The sequence below is a fragment of the Zonotrichia leucophrys genome, chromosome Z (assembly GCF_028769735.1).
Source record: "Zonotrichia leucophrys gambelii isolate GWCS_2022_RI chromosome Z, RI_Zleu_2.0, whole genome shotgun sequence".
NCBI classification, from domain to species: Eukaryota; Metazoa; Chordata; class Aves; order Passeriformes; family Passerellidae; genus Zonotrichia; species Zonotrichia leucophrys.
Genome location: NC_088200.1, coordinates 21,438,612 through 21,466,234, shown reverse-complemented (window position 1 = coordinate 21,466,234; position 27,623 = coordinate 21,438,612). Strand labels below are relative to the sequence as shown.

The following is a 27,623-nucleotide window of genomic DNA, read 5'->3' as shown; positions in this document are numbered from 1 at the left end:
CAGTGACACAGGGTCTTCTTGAATTGTTTGGAGATTGGTGCTTTTTTTAATCTTGACACCTTTTGCTATGTTTTTCATTTTATATATGTCTTGGGTTCTGAGCAACACAATTTCTCTGTAGTTACTTTTATAGCTACTTTTATTATCTAGGGTCTTTAAAATGCAGTGCTATCTAGTGTTGATGTTTAAATGAAAGATGATAAACTGAACTTTTGTAATTTTGAACTTAGAAAAGAATTTACAAAAAACTAGTGGTTATAAATGTATGTAATATTCTGATACACTTAGCACAATGCTTCAGTTGTGAAGTTGAAAAAATGCTATAATTTTGAAGACAACTTTTTACCATTCAGAATACCTGAGTACTGTCTTTCTCATGATTTTGTAATGACTGTACACACCAGGACTAATTGTTGAGAGTCACAGTCTAAATTTTAAATTTTCTGCTTTTATTTAATGTAGTTGTTTGAGTTTTGTGGGATTTATGTGCAGATAGCATAATACAAGTGAAACTACAGTACAGTGTTGAGTACTTAAGCTTTTTACCCATTTTCAGTACAAAAGGAGGTTAGAAATTATCATACAACATTCAGAAGCAGTTAGAACTATACTGTTAATGTTAATCATATAATCTTTTCTTTCTATTTTTAAGGCTTCACAAGGCTTGCAGCTCAAGCAGTATCTATTGTAATCAGCAAGTTACCTACAGTGATTGCATGTTTGCCTCCCCCAGTTAAATACTTCTTTTTTCTGGCTGAGAGAAAAATGTCAAGAAACTTTGCTGAATTGAAGAAAGCTGGTCTGCTTGTCTGGAACTTGATTGTAATTATATGTCGGATATTTGAGGATGGAAATACTGCAGAATTTTTAACAGGTGCAACACTTGACAGATGGAGCAAAGAAAAACTCAGTTTAGTTCGTGTGTGCTTAGAAAGTATTATGGGAAAACAGAAAAGTGGTCCCAAGCAAGTGACCCAGAAGATCATACAAAGCATTGAGCAGCAAAGACCAAACTGGATTGAGAGCCAGTTGCTGAAGGCAAGAAAATTGAGCATAGACTGGTAAGAACATAGTATTTTTCAAATGCTATTATTTGCTCTTTATTTTACTGGATTATTGGCATGTTTATGGCTACTGCTCAGTTTTAAGGAAAAGAGATGAGCAGTGATCTTATGTGAAACAGATTAGTCCTAAATATTGATATGCCATGGGTTTGTAATTTAAGTTCATTGCTGAAACACTAAAATATGGTTTTTTCATCAGAACGGTGTGTTCATAGTACTACAAGATTTCATGTTATCAAAAATATGGACAAGTCCATGATCTTTCAAAATGTAAACAGGTACTAAATACATTTATAATTTAATTTTACTGTGGTGATTAAATTAAGAGGAACTGTGAGAAATTTTCAATGTTCATCTGTGAATAAAAAGTAAGCATACTTTATTCTAAAACATATAAAACCCTGAGGCAAATAGGGTATATCATAAAAGGAGAAGAATAATATCCTGCTGTGCCTTTCTGAGAAAATACCAATTTTTCCTTCAGATTTGACATTAAAACCTTTACAGTGATTTTTCAAGGAGTTGTGTACACGTCAGTGTGTTTGTAGTCCAGTCTGTTTTAATGTTGCATTCATGTATCATTCTGTAAAAATACCATTCATCGACTTTGCCATATTAGATTGATTGGAATAGCATGACTTACTGAATTAAATTGTAACGACCAAAAGTAAGATTGCTGGTTTATTCCATGAGTATTCCGTGAGTAAGCTTGAAGGTTGCAGTTGTTGTCATGTCAGGATTTGTCCCTGTAAACAAAGGATACAGTGATTGTAGGCTGGAATCAGTGATACCACTGAACAGGTTTTCATGCAGGTTTTTGTCACTGATACCACTGAACAGGCTTTAACGGACAGTGTCTTGTTTCTATGAGTAGTCAGTTAATGTGGGTAGCAGTAATAAATGTGGTAAGCAGTAATAGTGTCACATAAACACTCATTGACACTGACCTTTGTTATCTTTGCATTTCCATTTAATTTTAATTTACAAGATCTAATCCAATGATTAAAAGATTGAAGCCAGATGCCAGTGACTGACGGAGTTGTAGAATAAAAGAGCATAATGATAATTTGTAAATTGATACTTAACACAGTGGTCCCATAATACAGTTTGTAATGTCACTGAGAATAGGTACTTCTTAAAAATACAAATATAGGAAGACAATATTGTGGATAACCTCTAAAAACTAAAACTTGAGTTAGTTTACACATCTTCAGAAGCTAAGAATTTTAATTTAATATGCTACTGTATTTTCTTTTGTAAAATACCACAAAAATGCTGTGTTACATGTTAGGTATCAGATTGTGGAAAATAAAACATGGGAAAATGTTTCTGTATGTCTACAGTTTGTTTACAGCAATGAAAGAACTAGCTTGTGATTAGGCCTGGTAATTTTAAGCTTAGAATGAAGATTACATTGCCTGCTCTCCAAGTGAGCAGTTATTTGATGCAGTTATGAAGTTGACTTCCCTGGCTTCAGTTGCATTTCTGCAATAGAAATCTAATATGAATGTTGTTTTTCCACTTTTCATTCAAATATTGTCAGTCAATATCTGTGGGAAAAAAAGATCCAGTTTATAAATACCTGAGGTATCTAGATATAAATGTTATTGTAAATGCAAATTACAAAACTAATATATTAAAGCTGAAATTCAAATAATCAATTAAAGTAAGTAGTGACCACATAATTACTAAACTTAAAACAGTCTTTCAAGAGGGGATTTATGATTTTCATGAATGAAATTACTATATTGTAATTATATACTATGTACTATATTTTGCTATGTAACCATTCAATAATCAAATTATTTTCTGATTTAGCTGGATGCATGTGCATATATATATATACACGCACATATTTGTAAATGTTTATAGACTTCTAATAGATACATAGGAAAGAAAAAACCCAATAAATTTCAAAAATTTATTTGGGACTCACCTACACAGCGATAAAAACATTTTTGAAGTGTAGAGGGTTTTTGTAAGTAAAATTCTTGCTTGATTTCATGTTATGTTATTATTGTCAGTATTGCTATTTACATAAAAAGTCTAAATTTATATATTAACTTTATTTTGAAGAATATTTCAAAAATTGTAGCCCTCATTGAAAGGTTCAGAAAATGGCAAGGGTTCTTTACCTGTCTTGTGTACTGCCTGAAAGTATTACTATTCATTAAAGTAACCTTCACTTTATGGTAGCACCAGAGCTGTAAACAGTCACGTTAGATTCTAAAAAACACACATCCTGGGAAGAAAAGAAATGTCTGTCTTTGCAAAGTAATTTGTCGAATTGAAGATTATTGTTTTTCATCATGGTGACCCTGACCTTGCTGGCTGGGTGCATATACAGATTAAGATGAATGCAGTTATTCCTTGGCTGAGGTCTGCCTCTCTCAGGGCACATTCTTGCTAATGACATGATTGATAGGCAGTCCCAAATCCAGAGAGGAAGTCATTAATCATAGTGCTGCCTGAATCCAATCATCTGCTTCACCTGCGCAGTAACGGGCAGTAAAGAACACAATTTGGGTGCTTCTGGCACTGATACATTCCTTTGTCAGAGGTCCTTAGCTTTTTCAATGTTAGTTGCTACAAATTTTGACAAGAAATTCAGGTTGTATCTGTATGTGGCATCAAATATCATCCTTAAATGTGCTTTAATTCAAAGATCAATTTCTTTGAAGCTTTTCTGTAAAGTACACCATAATAATATAGTATCACTTACTTGCATTCAGCAAAGAACAAAATTATAGTTTATATTTTGAAACTATTTGCTCTGTAGGACATTCTGAAACTGCATGTGGAAGCAATATCTATCGGTTTTAATGTCCAGCAGCTGTGCAGCATTTCAGAGAGCCTGTAGGTCAAACAGCAACTTTCAGAAGGACTGACTTTGTAACCATGGCACACTTTAAACAGTAAAATGCAACTACAGTGGTTTTGTTTTCAGATTTTGGGGATTTTTTTGATGGCTTGTTTTTTGTTTTACTTCTTAACAGTTACAACACTGATTTTTTAATTGATTGATAATGCTTCCTTGTTTATTTTAAATTATCCGAAGGTATCTGTAGAAAGGACAATATATTCTTGTTAATCTTTTGAGTTCTTGACACATACATGTTAAATATCTGTGCTGCAGCTCTAGTATTTGAGGAAAATTTTAGTACTGCTTCTTTCTCAGACTTCATTAGTAGCAGTAGTAAGATAGTAACTTGTGGTTGCGTGCAGAGAGTCTGACAACAATCAGAGATTTGAATGCACATTTTTGGAGGCATTTGGGAATGTCACTTCCAGATTTTCATGGTAGAAGTTTCACACAAATACAAAAAAAGCCCCAAGGAATGGTATAGGGCAAAAAATGCAACAAGTGGCAAATAAGGACCTTTTAAATGGTTAATAACATAGCAGTGGAAATGAAACTACTTAAATTTAAAACTTCTAACCTATACTTAAAGTAATGGCTACCTTTCTGACATGTTAATTAGGCTTTTATATATGCTGTGACAGGCAAGGAAAAATGCACAAGAGATCAAATGTAAATGCCATTTCTAGTACCAAAGATACTTCTCTAGGGGAAATGAAAATATTTGCTACTTCGTTATCCTTAAGGAGTGTTTTATCTGTTCATCTTTCCAATTAAGGTGATTAAAATTAGTATAATACTGTTATTTAACATGTATTATGTGAGAGATATATGTAGAGTAACATATGTCTGAGTACTTCGAGGTTTTTTTGAACATGTAGTTATAGCTGAGTTGATATTAATATTTTGCTTTTTGTAAATTTAACTTAGGACTGTATCTTTTCTATCTTCTAGTGTCTCAGTCACAGTTAAAAGTGCAACATTAGAGGAAGGAGGCATTGCACTTGGATTGTCTGAGCATAATATAAACATGATGGTCCTGGATATCTGCCACAAACCAGGTGGTAGTGAGTACCTGAGGCAAATTTATCACATCATCCGGCTCAATGAGGTAGGGAAACGGCCTTTCCGCAGACCAATTAGGTGTGTACTGGCCTGGGGCAACATCTGCTGACAGCTAAGGGTTAGTCAAGGAGGTGATAATACTTCTTAAAATCACTATAGAATCCTATATTGTGTTTTAATAGAATGCATTCAGTTTAGGCTTTTGTGCATTTCTACAGAAAAGACTACGTTAGAGGAAACACTGTAGATTTTATTTAGGTACTTAGACAGTAGTATGGCTCATAAACTTCCTTTAGTTTCATGTTGTAGACCACAGATTCATTTTAGGAGTCTGAGCACAGTAAAAAAAAATAAATTTAAAAATCAGCGAAGGCTGTTGAAGAATTGACTGTTACAAAGGTAAAATTACACTTGGTTAATTAACTATCTTGGTTTAAACAAGTAAGCAACCCCTATGGTTGTACTGAGGAAGTAAATGTAATCTTACTCAATTTAGACAATTCTGTTCAGCCAAAGTGCTTTTAAAATTACAAGATACAAATTCAGATTTATTTGCTGCATATGGAATTTTTGTAATGTAAAAGAGTAATTGCATTATTTCTAAGGCTATTCTAAATTGCCCCAAGTTACCAAAAGCATTTTGGTTTTATTCACTGAAATAAACATAGGTTTGTTTAAATTGTATGGTAACACAACTTAATTTAGAAAGTTCTGATTTTAGTTTTAATTACTAAATTCCTTGAATGCATAAGCAGGTGCTTAAGACCCTTGCAAGTGTACAGAAGTGTTTGTAATAAAATACAAAATAATGCAAATATAGGCAGAGGCCAGGATTTTTCTTCTGGAAAACCTGGTTGTAGAAAACTCTGACTTAGAGAGCTCTGTCTGTAGGGAGGCCATAGAGAGCACCTTAGTACACATACTATGCCTCTGAAAATAGGATCCAACTGTTTAGTTCCTAAGTAGAGGCTTAAAAACAACCTTTATGAATCTGGCTTTGGAAGCATCAGAAGCAATGGAAGCATATGTGCAGAGATGGCAACCTTACATTAGTACAGTGTAGAATCTTTTCAAGTTTCAATTTCCTGTAACTGGTTTAGGAAGTGAAGTGAAAATTATTACTGTAATAAACCAAACTTCCTCACCTGGAGCACATTCAGGATTACTATTAGGTATAAAGAGATTTGGAAAAGACCATCAAAAATAGCATATAATCTAGAAGTTAGGACAGTTATCTAGGGGACAGCACATGCAGGCTCAAATCTTTATACTTCCTGGTTTATACAGGGAATTGAATCTGCATCTCCCACATCTGAACTAATTCCCCAAACCTCCATACCATTAGCTATCAGCATGGAACTCCTTTTTCCCTTGTTGGAGTTGTTTTGCCTTGTAGAAATAGTGGTAAAAATGCATTCTGTAACTTTTAGGGTCAAAAATAGAATGATACTGTAGCTGAAGGAATAAAATGCACATCCTGGGTTTTGGAGACCCTGATCTAAGATCTGACTCCTGTGAGTATTCGGTTATTTATACAAAGTGGAGCAGCTCCAATAGGAGGTATGAAGCTAAGAGAATTAGAGGGAAAAGGGACTTCAGCCTGACTTTCCACATCCCAGGTGTCTCTCCTTGAATTTCTGCAGCTAGTTAGACCCTTTTTAAAAATAGAACATTTCTCAGTGGAAAAAACTGTATTGTTTTAAAAGAGAAGAAGAAGAGAGATCCTGACCAGCTTGAGTTACAGAAGGATTTAACTGTATTACTTTCAAATGCCTTTGAAACCATTACAAAACATTTTAATGCTTAGCATGGTATTATGATTATAGACTTTTCAATATTATTTTTCAAAACCTAAATTATGTTTTATGTGCCTGCTTACCAAGAAATAGATTTGATTTTGTATTCAAAGGTCCACTCTTTTCTTCAAGGACTCCTTGGAATGTCACAGGATTGTGTTCTTAAAATAAGTTTTAGAGATCTTTATGCTACGGTGCTTGGTAATCATGTGTAAAAACAAAATGATGGGACAGAAAATTGTTGTTCTTAGTAATATTCCTTAGAAAAGCAGATAGAAAAGGATATGGGTTCTTGGAAGCTGGATGTGAAAATAGTTTTAATGAAAATTTTTAACAGTTGCTGTATACTCAAAACAGCGTTCAGCCCTTCATGTGTTGGCAAAAAAAAAAAAAAAAATCTAAAATATTTTTTTAGTAATGACAACGAAAGAGAAAACTCTTCTGATCTGTCAGGCTCAATAATATTCTGTACACTTGGTTTGATGCCCAGTGAGTGTACTGAGGATATAGCTCACATGTTTACAGATGTGATTTCATATTTTCACATTTTTGAAACATGACCCTTTCAGTGACTATGATATTTACTGAACTAAGAGGGCATCTGAATGTAATGTATTTACCATTGTTGAATAAGTCTCTTCACCAAAAGCAAATTCACAGTATTTTATTAAAGACGGAAAAATACTTTTATTGAGGTCAGTTGTATATCACTTGAATTTTTCAAACCCTGGCAAGCAGGAGTTAGCAAAATTGGTCAAAATCTCCCTCCTAACACCACTGTAACATTAAGAAGCAGGCATTCTTTATTACAGTGTCAGATGCTGCAGGGATATCTCCACCAGAATCGTGCATGTCAAGTACAGAAAACCTCCTGTTTTATATACTGTATTTTACATACATATTCATTGATTTTCCCAGAACGAACCATACATATAATAATAATTTCCTGGAGACCCATAACATGCCCTCCCCACTTTGCGCGTGTGCTCGTCTGTCCCGGGGGTCCCTCTTGTGGTCTCTGGTGGTCCCAGACCCCGAAGTTACCCATTCAGTGAACTGGTGTTGCTTTCCACAGTGGGAGCTGAGATGGCGTACCCAGGCTGGTTCGTTACTTTGTTAATGTTTAACATGATCCTACAGAATACGGATAGCACCGTTCTGTAGACTACTGGATTTGCAAAATAAGCATTGTGTCTTCCCACCAGCTGAGCAAATAGTTCCTCATCTGGCAACACATGGACAGCTATTTCCAGTATTGCTTCTGAAAAAGCAACACAATCTGCTTCTGCTGTCTCTGTTACATCCAGAGGGCTGGGTTGCTTTAGTCTACAGATTTTGTAAAAATGTGTACGTGGAAGGCAGTACATTTATGAAAATTTGGTAGATGTACAGAAATAGCTTTTAAATAACCTCCTTCACCGTGGCTCTGAAATCTTTGTTATAGCATAAAGTAGTGAATGAATAAATGAATGGGGAAATAAAAATCCAGATATTTTTGAAAAGCTGAGTAAAAATAGCTAAAAGAGAGTATGTTTTCCCAGTTGCTCTGTGATACTGTTTTAAGCAGAAAAAAGCTCACCTTGTTTTTCTTCTTTTGCTTGGGGATATTTTCCATACACAAAGACAATTTTGTGATTCTCTTGGTCAGACATGACATTTGATTGCAACCAGCAGAGAGACAGTCCTTCTCTTTCTCTTGCCCCCATGCTTTTCCATTCGTAGCCCCCCCCACTTTGTACTAGTAATAGAAATCATTTGGCTTGTTTATCTGGATGAAGCCTTTTTTTTTCCTGGCTGATTTCACAACATATGCTAGTGCCAACACAAGGGAGAAACAGCTACAGTCTGTGTGGCCTGAAACTGAATTTGTGCCTTTCAGGTCAGGCCATAATTGGGTAAGTTTAAACAGATGATGTAATTCTTCTTTTAGAAAGACCTACTGAGAGGCGCAGGATGCCTTGGCAGGTAGTTTGCCTGTTATTCCACCTCGGCATTACTGCAAATAAGAGGAGCATTTGCATCCACCCATCCTAATGACTCACCTTGAGTACTTCTCCGTGTAATGGACTTCATTTTAATAACAATAAACTGTTTACTCACAGTAGTTAGTCTAGCAAATGGATGTGTAAATGTTTCATTATCTAGTTCTTCATAAAATGGTTCTATTTAATCAAAACACTTATTGGCCTGCAATGATGATTTATTTACATAGTAGTCGAAGAAGTGAAAACAGAAAAGATGGTGTCCAAAATAATAATGCATCTGTTACAGTATAGTTTCTAAAATTGCAATGCAAATCATACTGCTTCTAGTCCTTGAATGTTTAAGCAGCTAAAAATAGCTTTCAAGAGTGGGAGAATATTTATTCCTATGTTTGAACAACATGGTTTCAACATGTTAATCAAAGAATTGATTTATAGTAATGGTTGACTGTTTTCCAAGAAGTTTAATTCAAAAGTCATGAAAAACATTTGTTGTTCACTTCTACATATACCTTGTGCATATATATATATATATATATATATATATATATATGTATATATATATATATAAATTGAGAACTCATACAAATAAATTGACAAGAATTTCAAAGCAATAAGTTAGATTGTTCTGTTTTGCTCAAGCTGGGTGCATGTTTTCCGAGGTTATTTCTTGTTCATTGTAAAATGGTGATATTGTTAAAAAGGTTTCTGTTTTTTTAAAAAGATTTTTAATTCCCCATTGTATTAAAAGGAACTTTTATCTTCCAAACTTCTGCTTGAAATGTAGGCAAATTTCACATAGAAAGCTAGGTGGCCTGTACTATTCTGTGGTTGCTTTTTGTTCCAAAAGGAATATTTGAAAGAGCAGCTGTCTTGTGAGAATTCTTCTGAAGATGGTGTTACCTCAAGTCAATATCTGCCTTTGACGCTGAAGGGCAGAGAAGAGCAGCCTGTCTTCAACCCTTTCCAGGTGTACAGACAATCTTATGCAAAAGTATTCAATCAGGTTTGTGAAAATCTGAAACCTTGGTTATAGTATATTTTTACTTGTTGGTATTATTATGATCATGATAATGATAAAGACTGAATGTATGAAAATGAAGACTTATTTATGTGTGTTCACATTTAATGAAGCAGAAAGATATATTATTTCTTGGGAGTGTAATGAGGGTACCCTTTTTACTATATCATGATGTTCAAAAAGCCATTACTGGCCTCTTCCTTGATCAGAATTATTGCATGCAAGAGCAATTTGCATATACTTACACTTTCTGCGTTCAGTATACTGAGGGAAAGCCCCTAATAGCAATAACTTTTATTACATCTGTGCAATAGTACATAGGGTTAGTCTGAGGCCTTTGAAAAATCATATCAGAACTATAAGTTCATATTTATAATCTTCCTTGTGGGGCTTTCACAGATACGTTGAACAGTCAAGTAAAGAATGCTTTAGAAATACAGAGATTTTACAGAACAGTGAGACTAAGTGAGTTAAAACACACACACACACACACACACACACACAAAAGGCATACATTTCTGGTTTTCTTTAAGTCATACTCATAATATGTAAAGGATTACAATTTTCTTATTAGAATTTAGTTTCCTTATAATGGAACAGTTAAAGAAATGAGATCTAGTTGCCTAAATCTCTGCTGGAGCACTCCATGACCAATTCATTACACAAAATGCTAGATAGTTTCTGATACCACTTTTGTACTTAAAAAATCTTATGCCATAGTTTCTCATATATTCTTAATATGTCATCAATGTTTTTGATTCCAGCATTCAATTCAAGTATTTGAAAAAATGTGGTATCACAGTGACGCAAAATTCACTTTACAGACTTGTGTGGAAATGCATCCTTTTTCAGTGCAGCCCTGCTTATATACAGTGTAATCTCTCCAGTTTTGACTACATTGGTCTATTTCATCGGTTATATTGCTGTTTTTCTTACTTGTTTAATGAACAGTACGATCATTGTACTGCTGCAATAAAAGTCTTAATATCTTGAAAAAGGAGACAAATACCAATTCCACAAGGCTGCTCAAGGCTCCTCATTCCAGAGAAGTATGCTTTATAGAATCTTTGAATCAATAGAATCATAGAATAGCTTGAGTTGGAAGGGACCTTCCAATCAAGAATCAGTGAACCACAGAATGGGTGAGATTGGAAAGGACCATGGTGGGTCATCTGGTCCAACCTCCCAGCTCAAGCAGGGCTGTCCTAGAGCACAGGGGCAGAGAATTGTGTCCAGATGGTTCTTGAGTATCTCCAGTGAGGAGGACTCAACAGTCTCTCTGGGGAGTCTGTTCCAATGTCAGTCAGCCAGGCAGGAAAGAAGTTCTTCCTCATATTCAGCCCAGGAAGCCAACTGTTTGATGGGCTGCATCAAAAGGAGCATGACCAGCAGGTAAAGGGAGTTGATTCTGCTCCTGTGACCCCACCTGCAGTGCTGCATCCAGCTCTGGGGTCCCCAGCACAGGAAGGATATGGAGCTGCTGGAGCCAGTCCAGAGGAGGAACAGCAAAATCACTAGGGGGATGGAGCACTTCTCCTATGAAGAAAGGGCAAGAGAATTGCAATTGTTTGGCCTGGAAAAGAGATGGCTTCAGTGTGACCTAATTGCAGCCTTGCAGTACTTGAAGGAAGCTTACAAGAAAGATGGAGAAGGACAATTTACATGAGCATGTAAAGGGGACAAAGGGGAATGGATTCAAACAGACAGTAGCTGAGATTAGATATTAGAAAGAAATTATTTCCTGTGAGGGTGGTGAGGCAGTGTAACAGGTTGCCTAGAGAAGCTGTGATTGCCCCATCTGTTTAAAGCATTCCAGGCTAGGCTGGGCAGAGCTCTGAGAAATCTGTTCTAGTGAAAGATGTGCCTTGCACATAGCAAGAGGTTGGAACATGGTGATCTTTCAGATCCCTTCAAACCTCAATCATTCTATAATTCTCTCCTCTGATTCTATTTCCAGGTTTAATGATGTTATTAAATAGTTCAGTTCCCTTTAACATTAAATTTTACATTTATTTGTTATGTGGGACTGGCCATTTATAAAACAGTGATCAGTATAGCTGAGTGCCTTGTTTCCAATGAAAATTATTTCCAGTGCCTGTAAAGATGCCAGAGCACTGACAAGGAACCTTTTCTTATTCATTTGCTTTCTGTTTTCTCAGTATTTTGGTTTTTTTTCTGGTTACCCTTATATCCCCTTCGTGCTCTGTATTTCACCTTTGTTTTTCTACTTTACTTTAACATGCCTGGCAAAGGTGGGGGATAGGGAGTAAATTAGGTAAGGTGAAGGAAAGTGATGAAATATAGATGGGAGGAATAGGAGGGATTGCAGTGATTCTGCTCTCCCAGAAGAACCAAGTGCTGTCTGTAAGAAGAAAAAGATACACTCCAAGTTATACTTTACTATTTATTTAGGTTTATTTTCATTGTTTTGACTTGCTTAAACATTTTTTTCTTTACTACTCAGTGATGTTTCAGTATTACGGCAATAATACTTATTGTAATACTTTGTACCTATTTCCTCCCAAGAAGATTATAGTCACTACTTGACCATTGCTGACAACGATAAGGAACATTATGCAACAGGATTTACTGTTTTATAAAAATAAGAATGTTGTGTATGGTCTCTTGTCTGCCCACTGATGATGTAGATTGCTTTTGTTTATTAAATAAGTGCTATGGAGTTATACTTGTTCCTATTTTATAGATTTTATACTGTTTATAATACAGCATTAAATCACTCTAATTATGATACAAGTTACTTCTTGAATTCCAGCTATGCCAAATTTTTCATGACATAACTTTTTGCTGACAGCAGAAAATACAAACTGCTGTTACATAGAAAGTTACCAACTATTTTACTTTTTGGACAAAGAGTAAAGCTCGCAGACAAAGTAGTTGATCAGAATGCCATCAACAGTTGGAATAACAATGGTTAAAAACACTGTTTTTTATAAAGTGTGGCTATGTCCCTAATTAATTAATTGCCATTTTATTGGAATAAAAACCTTCTTCTGTGGACATGATTGATAACATCTTTCTAAGTCCTCATTCTAGACCCCCCTCTTTTGTTAGTATATCACAGCTGGAGCTTTAATGTACTGATCATATTAATGCTGATGAATAACTAACTAGCTTCTTTCCATGTATCAACAGTCAGCCATTACTGAATGGAACTGGGATTGGTCAAGCTTGCTGCCAGGTCACTTGGGACTGAATCAGATGGCCTTCAAGGTGCTGCTGTCACACAGGTAACGGGATTTTGCCAAATCATCACATTTTCCTTTTGTATTTTTGACCTTATAATAGTTCACAAAGATTTTAGTGGTGAAATTTGCAAAGCAAATTCTGCATTTCTTTTAAAATACATAGTTTTAAAAAGTAGCAACATTTTTTCTGTAGTATTTGATCCATACTCAGATGTCTTTCAATTCCTGTTTTGAGGTGTATAATTTGTTCTTTCTGTCTGAGACAGAAGTATATGAATATATGTTGATATTGCACTTAAACGAGGCTTTGGAAAAATTAGTAACTTTTGCAAACCTATACTGCTCAGGGAAATTTCAGCACATAATTTAGGCTCTATTTACTCAAGTTGCAAAGGATCTTAAATTCAGTTGGGGCACAACAAGTGTAGCTAGAAATAGAAAGTGTTTTCTTAATAGTTTTCAATTAATAAAACTTTTCCTCATCTTTTATTGCCTTTTCACTTGTAAAATGTAACTGCTTAATTCAGAAACTGCAATTTCTTAAATTCAGAAAAATTTAGGTAGAATTCGTTTGGGGGGTTGTGTGGTTTGTTTGTTTGTTTGTTATTTGGTTTTGTTAGTATTTGTCACTTGTGAAAACTTACATGTTGCACACTGAACTAAGACATTCACTTCTTAATTCTGAATCCTCCTGATGATGCCTAATAAGATCCAATCAGTCAACTTTTGAACTGACTGTTCATCATTTTGTGTTAAATGTCAGAGAAAATACAGTACTATTTTTTTTTTTATTTTGATGGTTCTCCTGTTGATTGCTATCTCATGTCCTTCATTAAAAATGAAGTAGATTGTCCTTTTAAAAGCGGCTCATAGACTAAAACTGGTTCTTGAACTTCATTTTATTGTCATCAATATGAGCCAAAGGGAGCAAAGGGCCGCTGTGATTTGCACAGGAAATATTTTGTGTGGACATTTCATATTCACTGTTCCCTTAAAACACATTTTATTTTTCTTCTGATCTCTTTTTAGATTTAGAAAGAAATCATGTGTGTGCCTCCTCAGAAAGAAATCATGTGTATTCCTACTCTCTCCATCTCTGTATTTCACATCATTGTCATATCATCTATTTTTAAAATTTTAATTAATTTCCTAATTGTTGTCATCTTTCCTAATTTGAAAATGTCTTAATTCATTGCCCTTTTACATGGTAAGGAAATTCTCATCTAGAAGTGACATTATGCAAGTAATTAATGATTAGAGCATGGACCTATTATTTCAACCACTCTGCAAACCAGCACATCATTTAGATCCACTGTGATCATAAAAGGTAGAATAGCTGATCCAGAATCTTCCATAGCAGCTGGCATCGACAGCACACCTGGTCTTTATCTGACTTTATTTTTATCACAGCTTAAGTGTATCTGCTCATATGTTCCAGCTGACTAGGACAGTTCCAGCTGTTCTTGTGGCTACACAAACAAGCTTTGCAGTAAGACTCAAGTGAGCCCTATCTTTAGGTGATTCTTCATGATCCTTCCTAGAACTGTATGAATCAGCCTTACTTGTGCTCAAGACTTAATGTGTTCAAGCTGAATGTGTGATTATTTTGACCTCCCATTTATGGTGGACCTATTCTGTTTCTACTGTTTGCCTCCTGAGATGAGTTAAACAAAACCACAGGCAGTACTTGAGCTGTTTCAGAACCATCATTTTATAAAGTGGAGCACCATAATATTTAAATTACTCCTTCCTTTGACACATGCTGAAGCTTACCCTGAATAGTCGTGTCTCTGCAGGCAAATTTTTTTTCACCAGTTCACAGTGATGTTAGAATGATATTTATTTACTTATTTTCATATTTCAAGAAAAAATACTGTCAGTTGCATATGAAATTTTAAAAGCACAGTCTTTCTTTTGAGAAAAAAAAAGTGAAAATGCTTAGGGGACTCATTTACAAGGGAAGTGCTCCCCTAACCTAGTTAATGACTGAGTTAGGTGAGAGGGTGTTATGAGAGCATTGTCCCAGAGCCAGCAAGTGTTAGGCAAATTAATTAGTTGGTGGTTAGGGGAAAGTAAAATACTTTTAGGACTGGTTAAAAAGGAAATGAATTGTTGTCTACTACTCATTGCTGGCTTCACACAATGATGGGAATCTAATCCATGCATTCCTGTGATCCTCAAAGTAAAAGCATCCAGGAAATTTGTCAAATTAAAGATGTGGTGGTTATAAGGCTCTGGAATCCTCTCACTGAGTCCCTGAAAGGGGCTTACAGGGATTTATGTATGTGCTGTGAGTTAGATTCAGGAGAGGAATACCTACAAGATACTCCTCAAGAGTCAAAACAGTAAAAACTTAACTGGCAAACTTGAGAAAATCAGGGATCTTAAGAAAAAGTTAAAAGCAACATTGAATCAATAAAAAGCATTTGACAAAACAGCAATTTAGAAGCTCTAAGCCATTCAATTTAACAAACTTCAACCCATCTGATTTTAATTTACTCAAAAATAAATAATACGTATGTGTATATATTATGTATATAGTTTGAACTGGAAGAATAAAAGTTAAAATGTATTTCTCAATTATATTTGAAACAGTATCTTTTAGCAATAAGACCATTAACATTCAACTAACCTATGAACTTGATTTACACAAGTTTTAAAAAATATCCTGCATACTTACACAGATACGTGTAAGTATGTAGGATATTTTTAAAATATCCTACACACATAGGCCTTTTCAAGTCTTGGACTCACTTGTCACTTGTTCATCCTTTTAGCTACTCCAGTAACAAATGGGGGTTCCTTACCTCTAATACACGTATTAAAGCAAGAAGAACAATTGTTATTTAATTACGCATATCTTGACTTATACTTAGTGTCCTGCTCATAAAAGTTACAGTTGTTGTTGTCTGGCCAAATCAGTGTGTTGAAAATCAGCAAGAAGTACTTAGCAGGAGGCAAAAAGCCTGTGTGTTGTCAACACTGAGGCACAATTCCAGAGCACTCTACCATGCATTATTCTTCTTGTTTATGTACTCTCCTTTATATAAAATTTAAATTTATGACCATTAATTTTCAGAGGAATGTCTTGGCAATTTGTTAGATGGTTAGAAGATATGATCTTCTTGAGATGTGACCTGCCATCTGCGGTTGTGCAGGACTTTCAGGTGCACTGAATACCTTACAATAATGTAAAGATATTCCTGTCACCATAAAGAGGAGGAAAAAAAGAGACATTTTTGTAACATGTGAAGCTATTATCCAGTATTGCAGTTATTTGCAGTTCTGAAGAGGAATGGCTGAGATTCCCTCCTCTATGCTTAGGGATGTTGCACTAAGAGCTGGTGTCTGTGCAGGGACAAGTAGTGATTCAGTTGGAATGATGTAGATCCTGCTACAGGAGCACGCTGGGAGCTATAGAAATAGATAGAGAAGAACTCATGAGTGGCAAAGCCAACAACAGTCAGGACCTTCTGAACAGAAATATTAACAACTTAATTACTAAGAGAGGAATGGGAATGTGTTACTTTTACCATGTGTGTCAGGTGAGAAGTAGTAACAAGTTTGAAAAACTATAGAAATTAAAACTAATATTTGTTCAAGTGGATAATAAATGCAATAGAAATGTCTAAACTAAAAATTAGAATTTGATTTCCAACAGACATGCCAGTGTAGCTCAAGAAGAACTTTCCAGAAAATGTTTATACAGTGATATGAGCTTAAATAGTTTTAAGTTGGAACAGGATAGCCAAGTATCTAGCCAACTTTTGGTCATGTGTTGATAAAGATTCTGAACTTCTGAAAGTTGAAAACATGGAGAGGTTTATATATTGGCTTTCAGGAAACTGTAAAAAATTGAGTAAGTTTGTTTTTTACTAAAACTGGATAAAATCTGTCGGCTTTCTAGTAGGCTCTGTTGCTACAGCTACAAGTCAACTATTAATGATGGTTGGTGAAGATCTGGGGTGCTGTTAATACAGCAGTAATCATCACCTGATTGGTGTTACTATAAGTGATGCCATTACAAATGCATATGAGAACATTTGCAGCAAAGTAGATATAAACTCTCAGATCCCTTGGACTGCAGATTTTTTCATGACATAGTCCAGACTGCATTCTTGTTGATGAACTACTGGACTGTTTACAGTGGGTCAGCTTTTTAGGTAGGTTAAAACTATCATTAGCAGCAGAGTACTGTCCTAGGATTGAGAAAATCTTGTATCTAGTGTCTCTTTACTAAAATCCTTTCAACTGTACTGCCTTTTGCAAATTGATTTGTTTATACAGTGGTGGCATTTTTTTCCCCATATTAGAGCTAAGGGATAAAATTACGTGTTTTGACTTTGATTAAGCTTAATAAAACTGAAGTAAGAAAATCTTGTTTAGAATTTTGAATGATTGCAGGGCAAAATTTGCATAGCTCTTGTATATTCTAGTGAATACACAGACACCATCTGTTGAGAATGATAGCCATATGGTGAACTATTTATAGAAAATGTTTATATTCATTGTGTTGTTGATTATCTAGATATCCAGAAAACGCACTTTTAAAATCTAGTTTATCAACGTGTGGAAAAATTTATTATGTAGTTTTGAAACTGAAAAGAATGCCAACAAACTGCATGTGTTTTGTTGTCTGTCAAAGATTTTTTATAAAACTTTACAAAAGTCTAAATCTGAGAAATGAGTGAAAAAAACCTAAGGGTATTAAAAGGTGGGAAGTTCTCTAACAATTTTGTTTGTGGAAGAAACAAATGATGGAAGAGCAGTTACTGACACAATGCCAAGGCAGAGAGCTTATCTGCATGGCAGAGGACAGCAGTCTTATATCTAGTGTAGTTCTAGGCATGTAAATCTGTCTTCCAAACTGCAGATCCTCCCAGATCTTTGGTATCCAAATTTGCTGGATGTTGGAAATTCATGTTGTTGCTGCAGTTACAAGTCAACTATTAATGATGGTTGGTGAAGAGCTAGGATGCCATTAATATTGCAGTAATCATCACCTGCTTGGTGTTACTATAAATGATGCCCTTATAATGCATATGATAACAGACTTTCTAAAATGCATGGGAGGCTATGAAAGGCAGTATCTCATTGCTCCTCTATGAAAAGAAGCAGGTGAAAGGTATTAATCCATTATTGTACATCTTTTGGTTAATCACAAAGTCAAGCTTAGACCCTAGTGCTGGATGTACCAAAAAAAGCCAATGGGATTTTGTGGAAAATCTCACTTTGACCTTTCTGGGTAAGCAAGGATCCTGTTCCATAAATGAGTTGGTCAATAACAAGGTATATGTCACATCTGTCATCACAAGGATTATCCTTTGTCTGCTTATCCTCTTCTGACATAGCTAATCAAACCATACTGTGACTTTAAAAAATCTGTCAGAAGTAGGCTTAGTTCCTTGCCTGGCACTTCTAAACTAAAGCATTGGTGGCAGAACATACATCAATAAGCAAAAGGGAACAGTACTACACACTGTTTGACTGCCACTCAAGCCCCTATCATGTATACAGTTACAGCATGAATTTCACAAGTAAATGAGGTTAAAGAAGAGGCTCCCCATATGCAATGCACTTTTCTGATTGTTATCAGTCTCTCTATTGTGCAGATATATTGATGAATAATATGAAAAAGAAATACTCTCTGATGAGTAATCTCCGACAGAAGGTGCGAAAAAACATAAGGATTGCCATATCCCATTTAACCTTACTTAATATGAGCTACTTTTTAATACTTTGGAGTCTTTTATGATGAGGCCTTTGCTAGCCTTGCAATACAAAAGCATGTACTTTAATTAACAACTATAAAATTGCTTAAATAAGGTTTCATGCTAATTGGATGCTTTTTTTAATACTCAAACCTGCCTTCTAGAGAAAGTGAAAATAAAATGAATGAAAAAGAAGTGTTGTAAGAAGAAAGTTGGTGCATCTTTTTGCATTCAAAAGTGTAGTAAGCACAGCGTGTTGGCTAGGGCAGAGACCTATGATCCAAACTTCTAATAATGTCTCACACTATCTTTTTTCTCCATTTAAATGACATTCTCCATTCAAATCACATTTGTCTGCATTTTTATATCCTTTGATATGCTTTTTTCTTGGTTTAGGAATGGTATTCCACAATGTAGTGCTCCTGCTGAGACTCTCCAAACCACTGAACCACTGCTTACTCCTTTCCCCCTTCCCTCCCCTGTGGTGCTGTGGAGAGGAGAATTGGAGGCACAAAACATAAACATCATGGGTTGAAACAAGAGTAATTTACTGGAAACAACACTGAATGAAGAAAACAAGTAGTAACAGCAACAATACTAACAACAGAGGGTACAAGAAAGAGGCAAGCAATTCACATGGAAACCCCCTGGCAAGGGATAGCACTCAATTGCTCCCTCCACCCCACTGGCTCCAGAGAAAACCCTTTCCCCATGCCCAGAAAACTACATGAGGTGGTATAGAGTAACCTCCAGGTCTCAGCCATGGCCCTTCCTGGCTAGTGCAAACATTAATTCTGTCCTGCCTGGAACCAGCATTCCCAGGCTTTGATGGGAATACTGCTAGTATCATCAAATGCAATGTATTGTGTTAATAATACATTTGTGTATTTATTGTTAGGATTCATTGGTTCCTTTAAAGGCATGTATCTTGTCTTTGTAACTAGGTACTTGTATTCTATAAATCATCACTTGGACGTGTGGCACTTCACTGTTTTATCACTGTATAATAAACCTGGTGATTGCTATCCTGTGACTCGGGTGGCTTTTCTTAAAAACAGATATTTCCTTTCATTTGTAAATAATTTGCTCTCCTTTCAACTCTGTCTCAAATCCTGTTCTCACTAGTGATTCTTAAGTGGAGATACGCATGTTTATTTTTCTTATCTATTCTTTTCTCTTTCCTCTTTCAGGCCTCTATTGATCCAAGTTTCCATTCTTAGTAGATATATAGTAATATAGTGATTGTAAGTGTAATGTAAGTGTAATGTATAATTGCTAAATGTATAAATGTGAATTATTGGATTCAAAATACTGACTTCCCTGATTGTACACAGTGGCTTAGCTTCTTGTCTTATCTATAGACTTTCTTGCTACACCTGCAAGGGAAGAGGCTGCAGGACACAAGCTGACAAGCTAAAAGTCTGTCTTGTCCATCAAGGCATTGTTTCATCCTTTTTCTGCTTTTAGATAAGGGATTTTTCATCAAAGTTTTAGTAATGTAGTGTAATTTAATTTCCATACAGGGATCTCAATTTCTTTGTAAGCTGTAATGAGCTGAGACATGCAAGTCCCCTGTAAGGTAGAGGGCGAAGTATTAATATCAGAGTTAAACAAATGGAAAATCTGGTCGTGCAAGTCACTTTGAAGCTTTCTTCTATGCTGCAAAATTGGTCTGTAGCAAAGTGAAGAGTAGAACCTAGTTCTTTTGACTAAATTTAAGATACAAAACTATCACATAGTAGCTGATCTGTGGCGGCTGTTGCTATCCTCTGTTCCTTTGTGGCAGCAAAGGGGAGGTGACTCAGCTTTAGTGAGGCTTTAATGGTTATCTAATTTGAATCACCATGCATTCATTTTAGGAAGTGGTAGTCCCATTAGTTTTTCCCTGAAGGGGATGGGGAAGACTGTATGCTTCTCCTGACCTTAAAATGTTCACTGCTGTACCAAAAAGCACTTGCTTTGTTGTTGCAACAGTGAATATTTCAAGGTCAGGACAAAGCATACTGTGGTGGTGGCCACAGTGCAGATCCCAGACCTTTGCAGCTGTACCTGTTGTCTCTTAGAGCTATTGCTTTTCCAAAGTTATTGACTTCTCTCATGGCTTTCCTGAATGTACTTACTCTGTCTTGCCAGGTTGGCACTGCTTAAGAAAGGATGACAAGTCCTAGAGGTCTTATTGCTTCTTCCCTAAGTCGAGTTGTTAATGTCAAACTGACCTTGGAAAGTTTACCGTCACAACGCAGATACAGCAATGTTGGTGAAGGGAGTAGTAAGTGTAAAATCTGCCTATACACAGTGATTTGGGCGTTTCTGATGCTGACTGATGATTTGACCCAGAAAAACTTTTTGACTGGGATATTTCTTCCCCCCTTAATTTCTTTCTAGGGTCTAACAACAAAATTTAGTCTTTGGGAAGAGTGGGAAACCATTGTGCATACTGCCTCATATACCAAAGAGGGAATTAAGAATTGTCATTCTGATAGTTGACACTGTAAAATGTCATTGAAGAAAGCTTTTTCATGTTAGTCTTTAGATTGACAGGTTATGACAAAACTGCATTCATGTTGCTTGAATACATCTTTTGTCTAGTTTTACATGCTTTTTGACTTGTCTAGAAAATGACATATTAAGGTTTTCATTAGCCTTAACCAGGTGTGATTTTTTTTTTATGGAAGATACCTTGGTAGGACTACAGCTGAAGGCGAGTAAATCAGTGAAGCTAAGAAATGCCACAGCCCTTCTTCAGATGGTAGCAGGGAATTGAAAGACTCATTAATCAACAGCCAAGTCACAGATGTGATGTCTTTCCTGCAACAGCCAACAGACTGTGAAAGTCACATCCAACATATAAAACTGTTAAACAAGGCACATCTACAAACATTCTTAAACTTTTGTCTTTCCATTTTACTTGAAAAACACAACTCTTTTCATGTTTTCATTATTGAGTTCCTTTATTTTAAAGAGAAATATTTTTTTGTTTTCCAAGCAATACTATTTAGTTTAGGAAAAGAAAGTAAACGCTGACACTGTTTTCACCCTTTGTTCATTTTAATACAACATATTCATTTAAATGGAAACACAGTTTTGATTGCAATGATTAATGTAAAGAGTTTCAATATTTTAAATTTCTGTACACAGAAAATGTGCATGGAAGTTTTGACAGAAAAAAATTTAATACAGGGATTTTCTGCATATAAATGACTGGCTATTTTCTTAATGATTTTCCAATATTTTCCCCTACTACAAAAATCATGTGGAACAAAGATTCAGTCATGCTGTCATACTGTCGTGCTGCAATGTAGACAGTCATAAAATGTTTAAAGTGAAATTAGTTAGAAGATTTTAGTTAGAAGTTAATCAGCCTGCACTGAGTTTTTTCACCTGCAGTGATGGGAAAAACCCACAATAAGAAGCCGAAGAATGATATTGCCATACAATTTTTCCACATCATGCTTCCTTAAACTTTCTGTATCCCTGGAATGAAGGAGAGTTTAGTCAGAAGTCTTATACTACCTCATAATTTTTTTTTCCCTCAGATTATCTTTAAATTGATATATTCGGCATGGATGAAAATTAATTTTACTCCATCAGAGTGTATGAATTTGTTAGAATTTTTGTATTTGCTAATTCCTTGGTCTCCCCAATTTTCACATTTTTTCCAAAAATAAATGTTTAGTATAATAAAAATGACTCACTAAAATCTGAGGCAGATGAGAACAGTTTCCCACCATCATCTGGGATGAGTAATTTCTTAATAGCCGTAGTCTGATCTTCTGTTTCTCTCTTTAGAACATCTGTCTTACTTTTGGTCTTCATATCCAGAAATAGATTTTAATTTGCAATCCACATTCTTCACTCACTTTTTTTATTTCCAGGGTTGCCAGTTGCAAAGTTATTTTGGTCTTATTGATTTTAAGTAAATTGAACTGTATGTAAGTATAGTGCCTGCTGAATCAGTAAACATCATAGTGCACACAAAAGATGAGGAAACAATGGTGCTGCATTTATTGCAGCAATAAGGTCTTGTATTATTGGTACATCAAAAGTTATAACTGCTTTGCCTTTACAAGGTTCTGTCAGCAGATATTTGAAATAAACATCTCTTTAAGTTATATTTGTAACAGACTTTTTCTGTTTTCTCAAATGTGGTGCTACTGCTTGTTGTTGGAGGGCTTGTTAAGGCATATACTATCATGTTGTCATTTCAGAAAGAACTGTTGTTATTTAACAACCCTTTTTTGCATTTTAAAGAGATTTCACTATTGGTATCAGGGACAATTTTAGTTTTGTTTCATGTTTGACCATAAATTGTTGTTTAAATTTTTTCTTATTAGCTTTCTGTTGTTGCTTTAACCCAGCAATTAAACATCTCTGTAAAAAGACCCACCCTCTAAAATAGTACAGAAATTATCCTTTTAATTGTATTAATAAAAAGCGTGATAGCTGAATTTAAATACTGCCAAACTCTTCCCACAAAAGTATTAACAAAATTATATCCGTCAATAAATATAGTCAGTAAAGTAACCATCATGATTTCTCTTGGGATAATTACATGGGTAATTCAACAGTACATTGGGATAAAAACTGAGAGCATTAATATGATATATAGTTAAACCTCTGTAAACCGTATGTAGACAATTAAAGGTTTTCTTGTCTTTCAAGTGAAAAAGAAACCTTTAAAAATATGTCATAGCTCCTTAACAGTAAATTTATTTTCCATTTCTGTCTTATATTTGGCATCTCATTTTTATTGTTTCATATGGAGTCACTGTTAGATCATGCAATAGAAACAGTGGGCTTTATAACCTCTAAGTGAATGCAGAGACAATCTGGTATTCTTTGCATATCTCAGTGATAGATGGTTGTTAGCATAGTAAAATTTGATAGAGTGGTTTCAGAATTTCAGCATTAAAAATGAATCGTCATTGATCTCTGTCTATCTAAACTTCAGTGCCATATTGTTGTAGTTCATGCATAACTTGACAATAACTATGAAGTTATGCTCACAGATCATTCTCCAATATCATGCCCAAGCCTCAATATTTGGATATTAACCAATGTGAGTTAACCAGCTTCAGTCTATAACTTTCTGAGGAAGAAAAATTCAGAGATACTTATCTGACAAAAAGTGCTGCTTTTTTCTATTACTTTTTCATCAGGAAAGGCGTGAGTCCAGAACAAGATTTGTGTGATCAGGCTTTCATAGTGTTTTCACTATTGGTAAAAATTTTTCATAGAAAATTAACAGATTCTGAAGTCTTAACAGACCATGCTTTAGTTCATAGCAGCTTAAAGGAATTGCTCTAATACTTCTAGAAGTATGTGTTGTCAGTTTGTTGTTTACTTATTTATCTTTATTTCAGTGGAGAAGGAAAGTTCCTCCTTTTACCATGATACTTTAGTTCTTTCATTAGTTTATGACATTTCCTGATGTGTTTTTTAAAATTTGCTTAGTTTTCTGATTTTAATCTATGTTGTCACATGCTAAATTTTTGTACATGGAGTTCAATGACTGATTAATCTTTTTATTCCATACTTAAACATAATCCTGAATGTGCTCACTCACATCCTTAATGAGTTGACTCTGTGAATTCAGTACAATAACTTCAATTCAACATGTTAGGCTAGATTGTATGCCTGCAGTTTTGTGGCATGGGAGGACTACTTAGAATTAACAATGTTTCTTTGGCCTGTATTTCTGACATATTTGGTTATGTGTCTGTAATTTGCAGAGAATCATGTGCTTGTGCTGCAGTGCATAGTTTGTATCTTGTCCATATACATACACTGAAAACACAGGCTACTGAAATTTTAATTAAAATTTGAATGGTGGCTTTTACAGGCACCTACTAGATATTCTAATGATGCAGAAATCTTTTGTTGTAAAATAAGGAAATAGTGAACTATACCATTAGACTGTTTACTAAATCCAGTCCATGCCAAGAGCAGTTTTGAGACATTATTTTTTTCAGTTTGATTCATTTATGATTTATTAGAAATTTTTCTTGAATGTTAGTACTACATGCTACATATCTGTTCATATAGAGACAAACAATTTACTATGTTGCTCATTTTGGAACGGTAGTGTGTTTAACTAAATCTTTACCATGATGCAGCAAATTAGAATTTAAAGAAGTGATGCTCTATATCTCAAGTAATACACCTTTAGTCTTTGGTTACTGTATCATCTCTTGGTTTGAAAAAAAAAAATTGTTAGAACAAGTGAAGTTTTTATGCACTAGTTCCTCCTGCTGGGCTAAGAAATAGCAAAGTTATGGTTTCACAAAGTTGATGCCAAATACCCCTGCAGTTACTGTAATAAAGAAATTAGAATGAGGTTTTCCTACTGCAGTGAAATAGCTAAGGAAGAAGGATATAGAAGGGAAGATAATTTTTCTATTGCTTATAATACTTTTCTCATAGTTTATTGAAATGATAAATAATAGGTTTGAAACATGTAGAACAAGCTTGGGCATAACTGAATTAATTTTAAAAGAGCTGAGTTCTTATAAGGAACGTGCACCCTGTGAACAGTGTTTTTTCCTTTAATAAAATTTTCTCAGCATCCGATAATGACATAAAAATAATGCTTTTAAATCTTCTGAAGCAGACTTGTCAAGTTTTTTGTGGCATCTTGTAATTGTGAAAACTAAAGGGTATGTTTTAACTCTCCTCGGTTACACATCTACATCAGGTTCTTCTCATGCTTATTCTTCTCCATAGTTTTAAATGCGTGGGAGAATTTGATCAGTGTCCTTTTTATATTCAAAATGAGTCAGCTTCTGTCTCAAAAGTGTCTTATTGTCATAATGTCACTGCGTCTCAAGATTTGTGACCTTTTGCTCCATATGGACTCATGGTAGACCTTGTGTTTTTGCAAACTAGATTGCTTTTGTTCCCCTGCTAGGGGGTATCAAAGCCTTTTGGACTGAAGTTTTACATGCTAGTAGATTTGCAAATAAATAAATAAATGGAGTAAAATTATTATACTAAAAGTACCCAACAGCAACTGAAAACACCCAACAAAGAAACAAACTTAAAGTTTATGTATAATAAGGACCGCCAGATGTCGCAAAGGCATCGTGGATGAAGTGGGTTTTTATCCAAAATGTGGCACTTATATGAGGAATAGTAGTATTGTGTTGGAGAGTTGAAGAGGCCATAACAGGTCAGTGAAATGTCCTTCAAACATTTGATTTTTACATTTGAGAATAGACCAAGATGAAAAGATAACCACATATCTGACATTGACATTGCTACCATTTAGACAACCGATGCAATTGCCTTATTCAATGGGCTCAATCAGATGTTTATTACTTTGAAACCCTCATAACAGATTTAATTTTGGTGGGGGTTTTTTCTTATAAAAAATTAGGGCTCTGAGCAGTACCAGATCACAAACTTCTAAGCGTATATTTCTTATAATGTATAAAGTTTCTTTTTCTCCTTGCTCTTTTAAAATGTCAAATACTATTAAAAATAGTACCAAGAATACCAAGTAGAGTTGAAAGAATTTGAACTGATTTGAACAGCATGTTTAAATCAGAGTAAAACAAATTGAACTTGTAAATAAGTATTTGATGATTGATTTTTTATTGAAAGAGAATGAGTATGATAGTGGATAAAGTGATTTTTCTTATTGAGAGAAAATGTAGTGTTTTTAAACATGTCTTCAGTATGAATGGAAGGCCTGTCAAAAAAAATGAACAACACATGATATATTTTAAAAGGTAAATTAACATAAGTATATCACTTAGTTTATGGATCAAATATTACAACTGAAAAAATGTTGTGTGTATTCCTAGTGTCATAAAGCTTACATTTAAAAGATAATGTTATTACCTTTGTTAGGTCATGGAAAAACCTAATTTTAACTGAGTTCGTGGTAGAATTTAAAGTATATTTAGAAGAAGAAATGCCAGTGCAAAAAAATTAAGTCCAAAATATGTATTCATGTACAGATTACAGTCAAATCCCTAGTAATTTTAAGTATTTTAAATACATAATTCAGCAAGTAAGCTGCTATATGCTTGTGTTTAATGGGCTCTGCCTGAGTATGCAGGAGCTGCCAAGATAAAATACGGAGCAAATACGGAACATGGATCATTCTAATTTAATTATGACTATTCTTAAAAAATTAAATAAATAAATGTCTTTGTGGTTTTGTGTTGTATGTAGAAATCTGCAATCTTTATTGCTAATGTTGAATTTGATTTTGTTTTGTATGATTCTTGCTGATTTCTCTGTTGCTTGGGCACATGTGCATATACCACTTAAACACATGATATACAAGTATAAAAATCATATTGAGTCAAATCTTAAAAATTTGCAGACTTTTTTTTTTAATTTTTCATTTATACAGAGTACATATATATATATATATATATATATATACACACACTCTTCACTTGCATTTCTGCTTTTGCGTGTTATACATAAAAAATAAATTAATTACATACTTTTGCATATATGTATTTATATAATTATTGTTAAACCAGTAAAATGTGCCCTGGACTTCCCTCTTACGTCAAATAAAATGCTTGTTGAGGACTGATTTGTGAAAGCAACCATATCTTTAGCTCTGATTATGGTTTTGATTAATTCTTTCTATTGTAATTGTTATGTCAGTTAAGTTTGGAACTTAAGAGGCAATTCCTAACTTAATAAACATATTTTCTTAATGTTCCATAGATAGCAAACTCTTTAAAGTCTTTGTGTGACACTGGAGGGTTTCTTAAGGCATTGGGTTTTTAAATGTGAACAGATTTATGTATGTGTTTGTGTACTCTGCTTATCAGCTACATACATATGGAATACTTTTGTCTTGTTTTAAGACTTTATGTATATTTAACCTTTAGTTTAACTAGCAGGTTGTAAGATTTTCATAAAAAATAGATGAGCTTTGAACTTACTGAATG

At 34.6% G+C, this 27,623-nt stretch overlaps 1 protein-coding gene across 4 annotated transcripts in view; it reads left to right on the top strand.

The window, feature by feature from the left end:
• KIAA0825 (KIAA0825 ortholog) overlaps positions 1 to 27,623 on the top strand; it is a 234,884-nt gene that overhangs the window by 112,636 nt on the left and 94,625 nt on the right. For 3 of the 4 annotated variants that reach the window (XM_064736407.1, XM_064736408.1, XM_064736409.1), the window contains 5 exons: positions 653 to 1,061; positions 4,879 to 5,035; positions 9,618 to 9,773; positions 12,942 to 13,036; positions 19,102 to 19,732. In XM_064736407.1, coding sequence (XP_064592477.1) covers positions 653 to 1,061; positions 4,879 to 5,035; positions 9,618 to 9,773; positions 12,942 to 13,036; positions 19,102 to 19,240 — 956 coding nt within the window. In that variant the 3' untranslated portion in view covers positions 19,241 to 19,732. Of the gene's footprint in view, positions 1 to 652; positions 1,062 to 4,878; positions 5,036 to 9,617; positions 9,774 to 12,941; positions 13,037 to 19,101; positions 19,733 to 27,623 lie in introns of those variants that run through there. The other variant, XM_064736406.1, reaches the window with a different exon arrangement.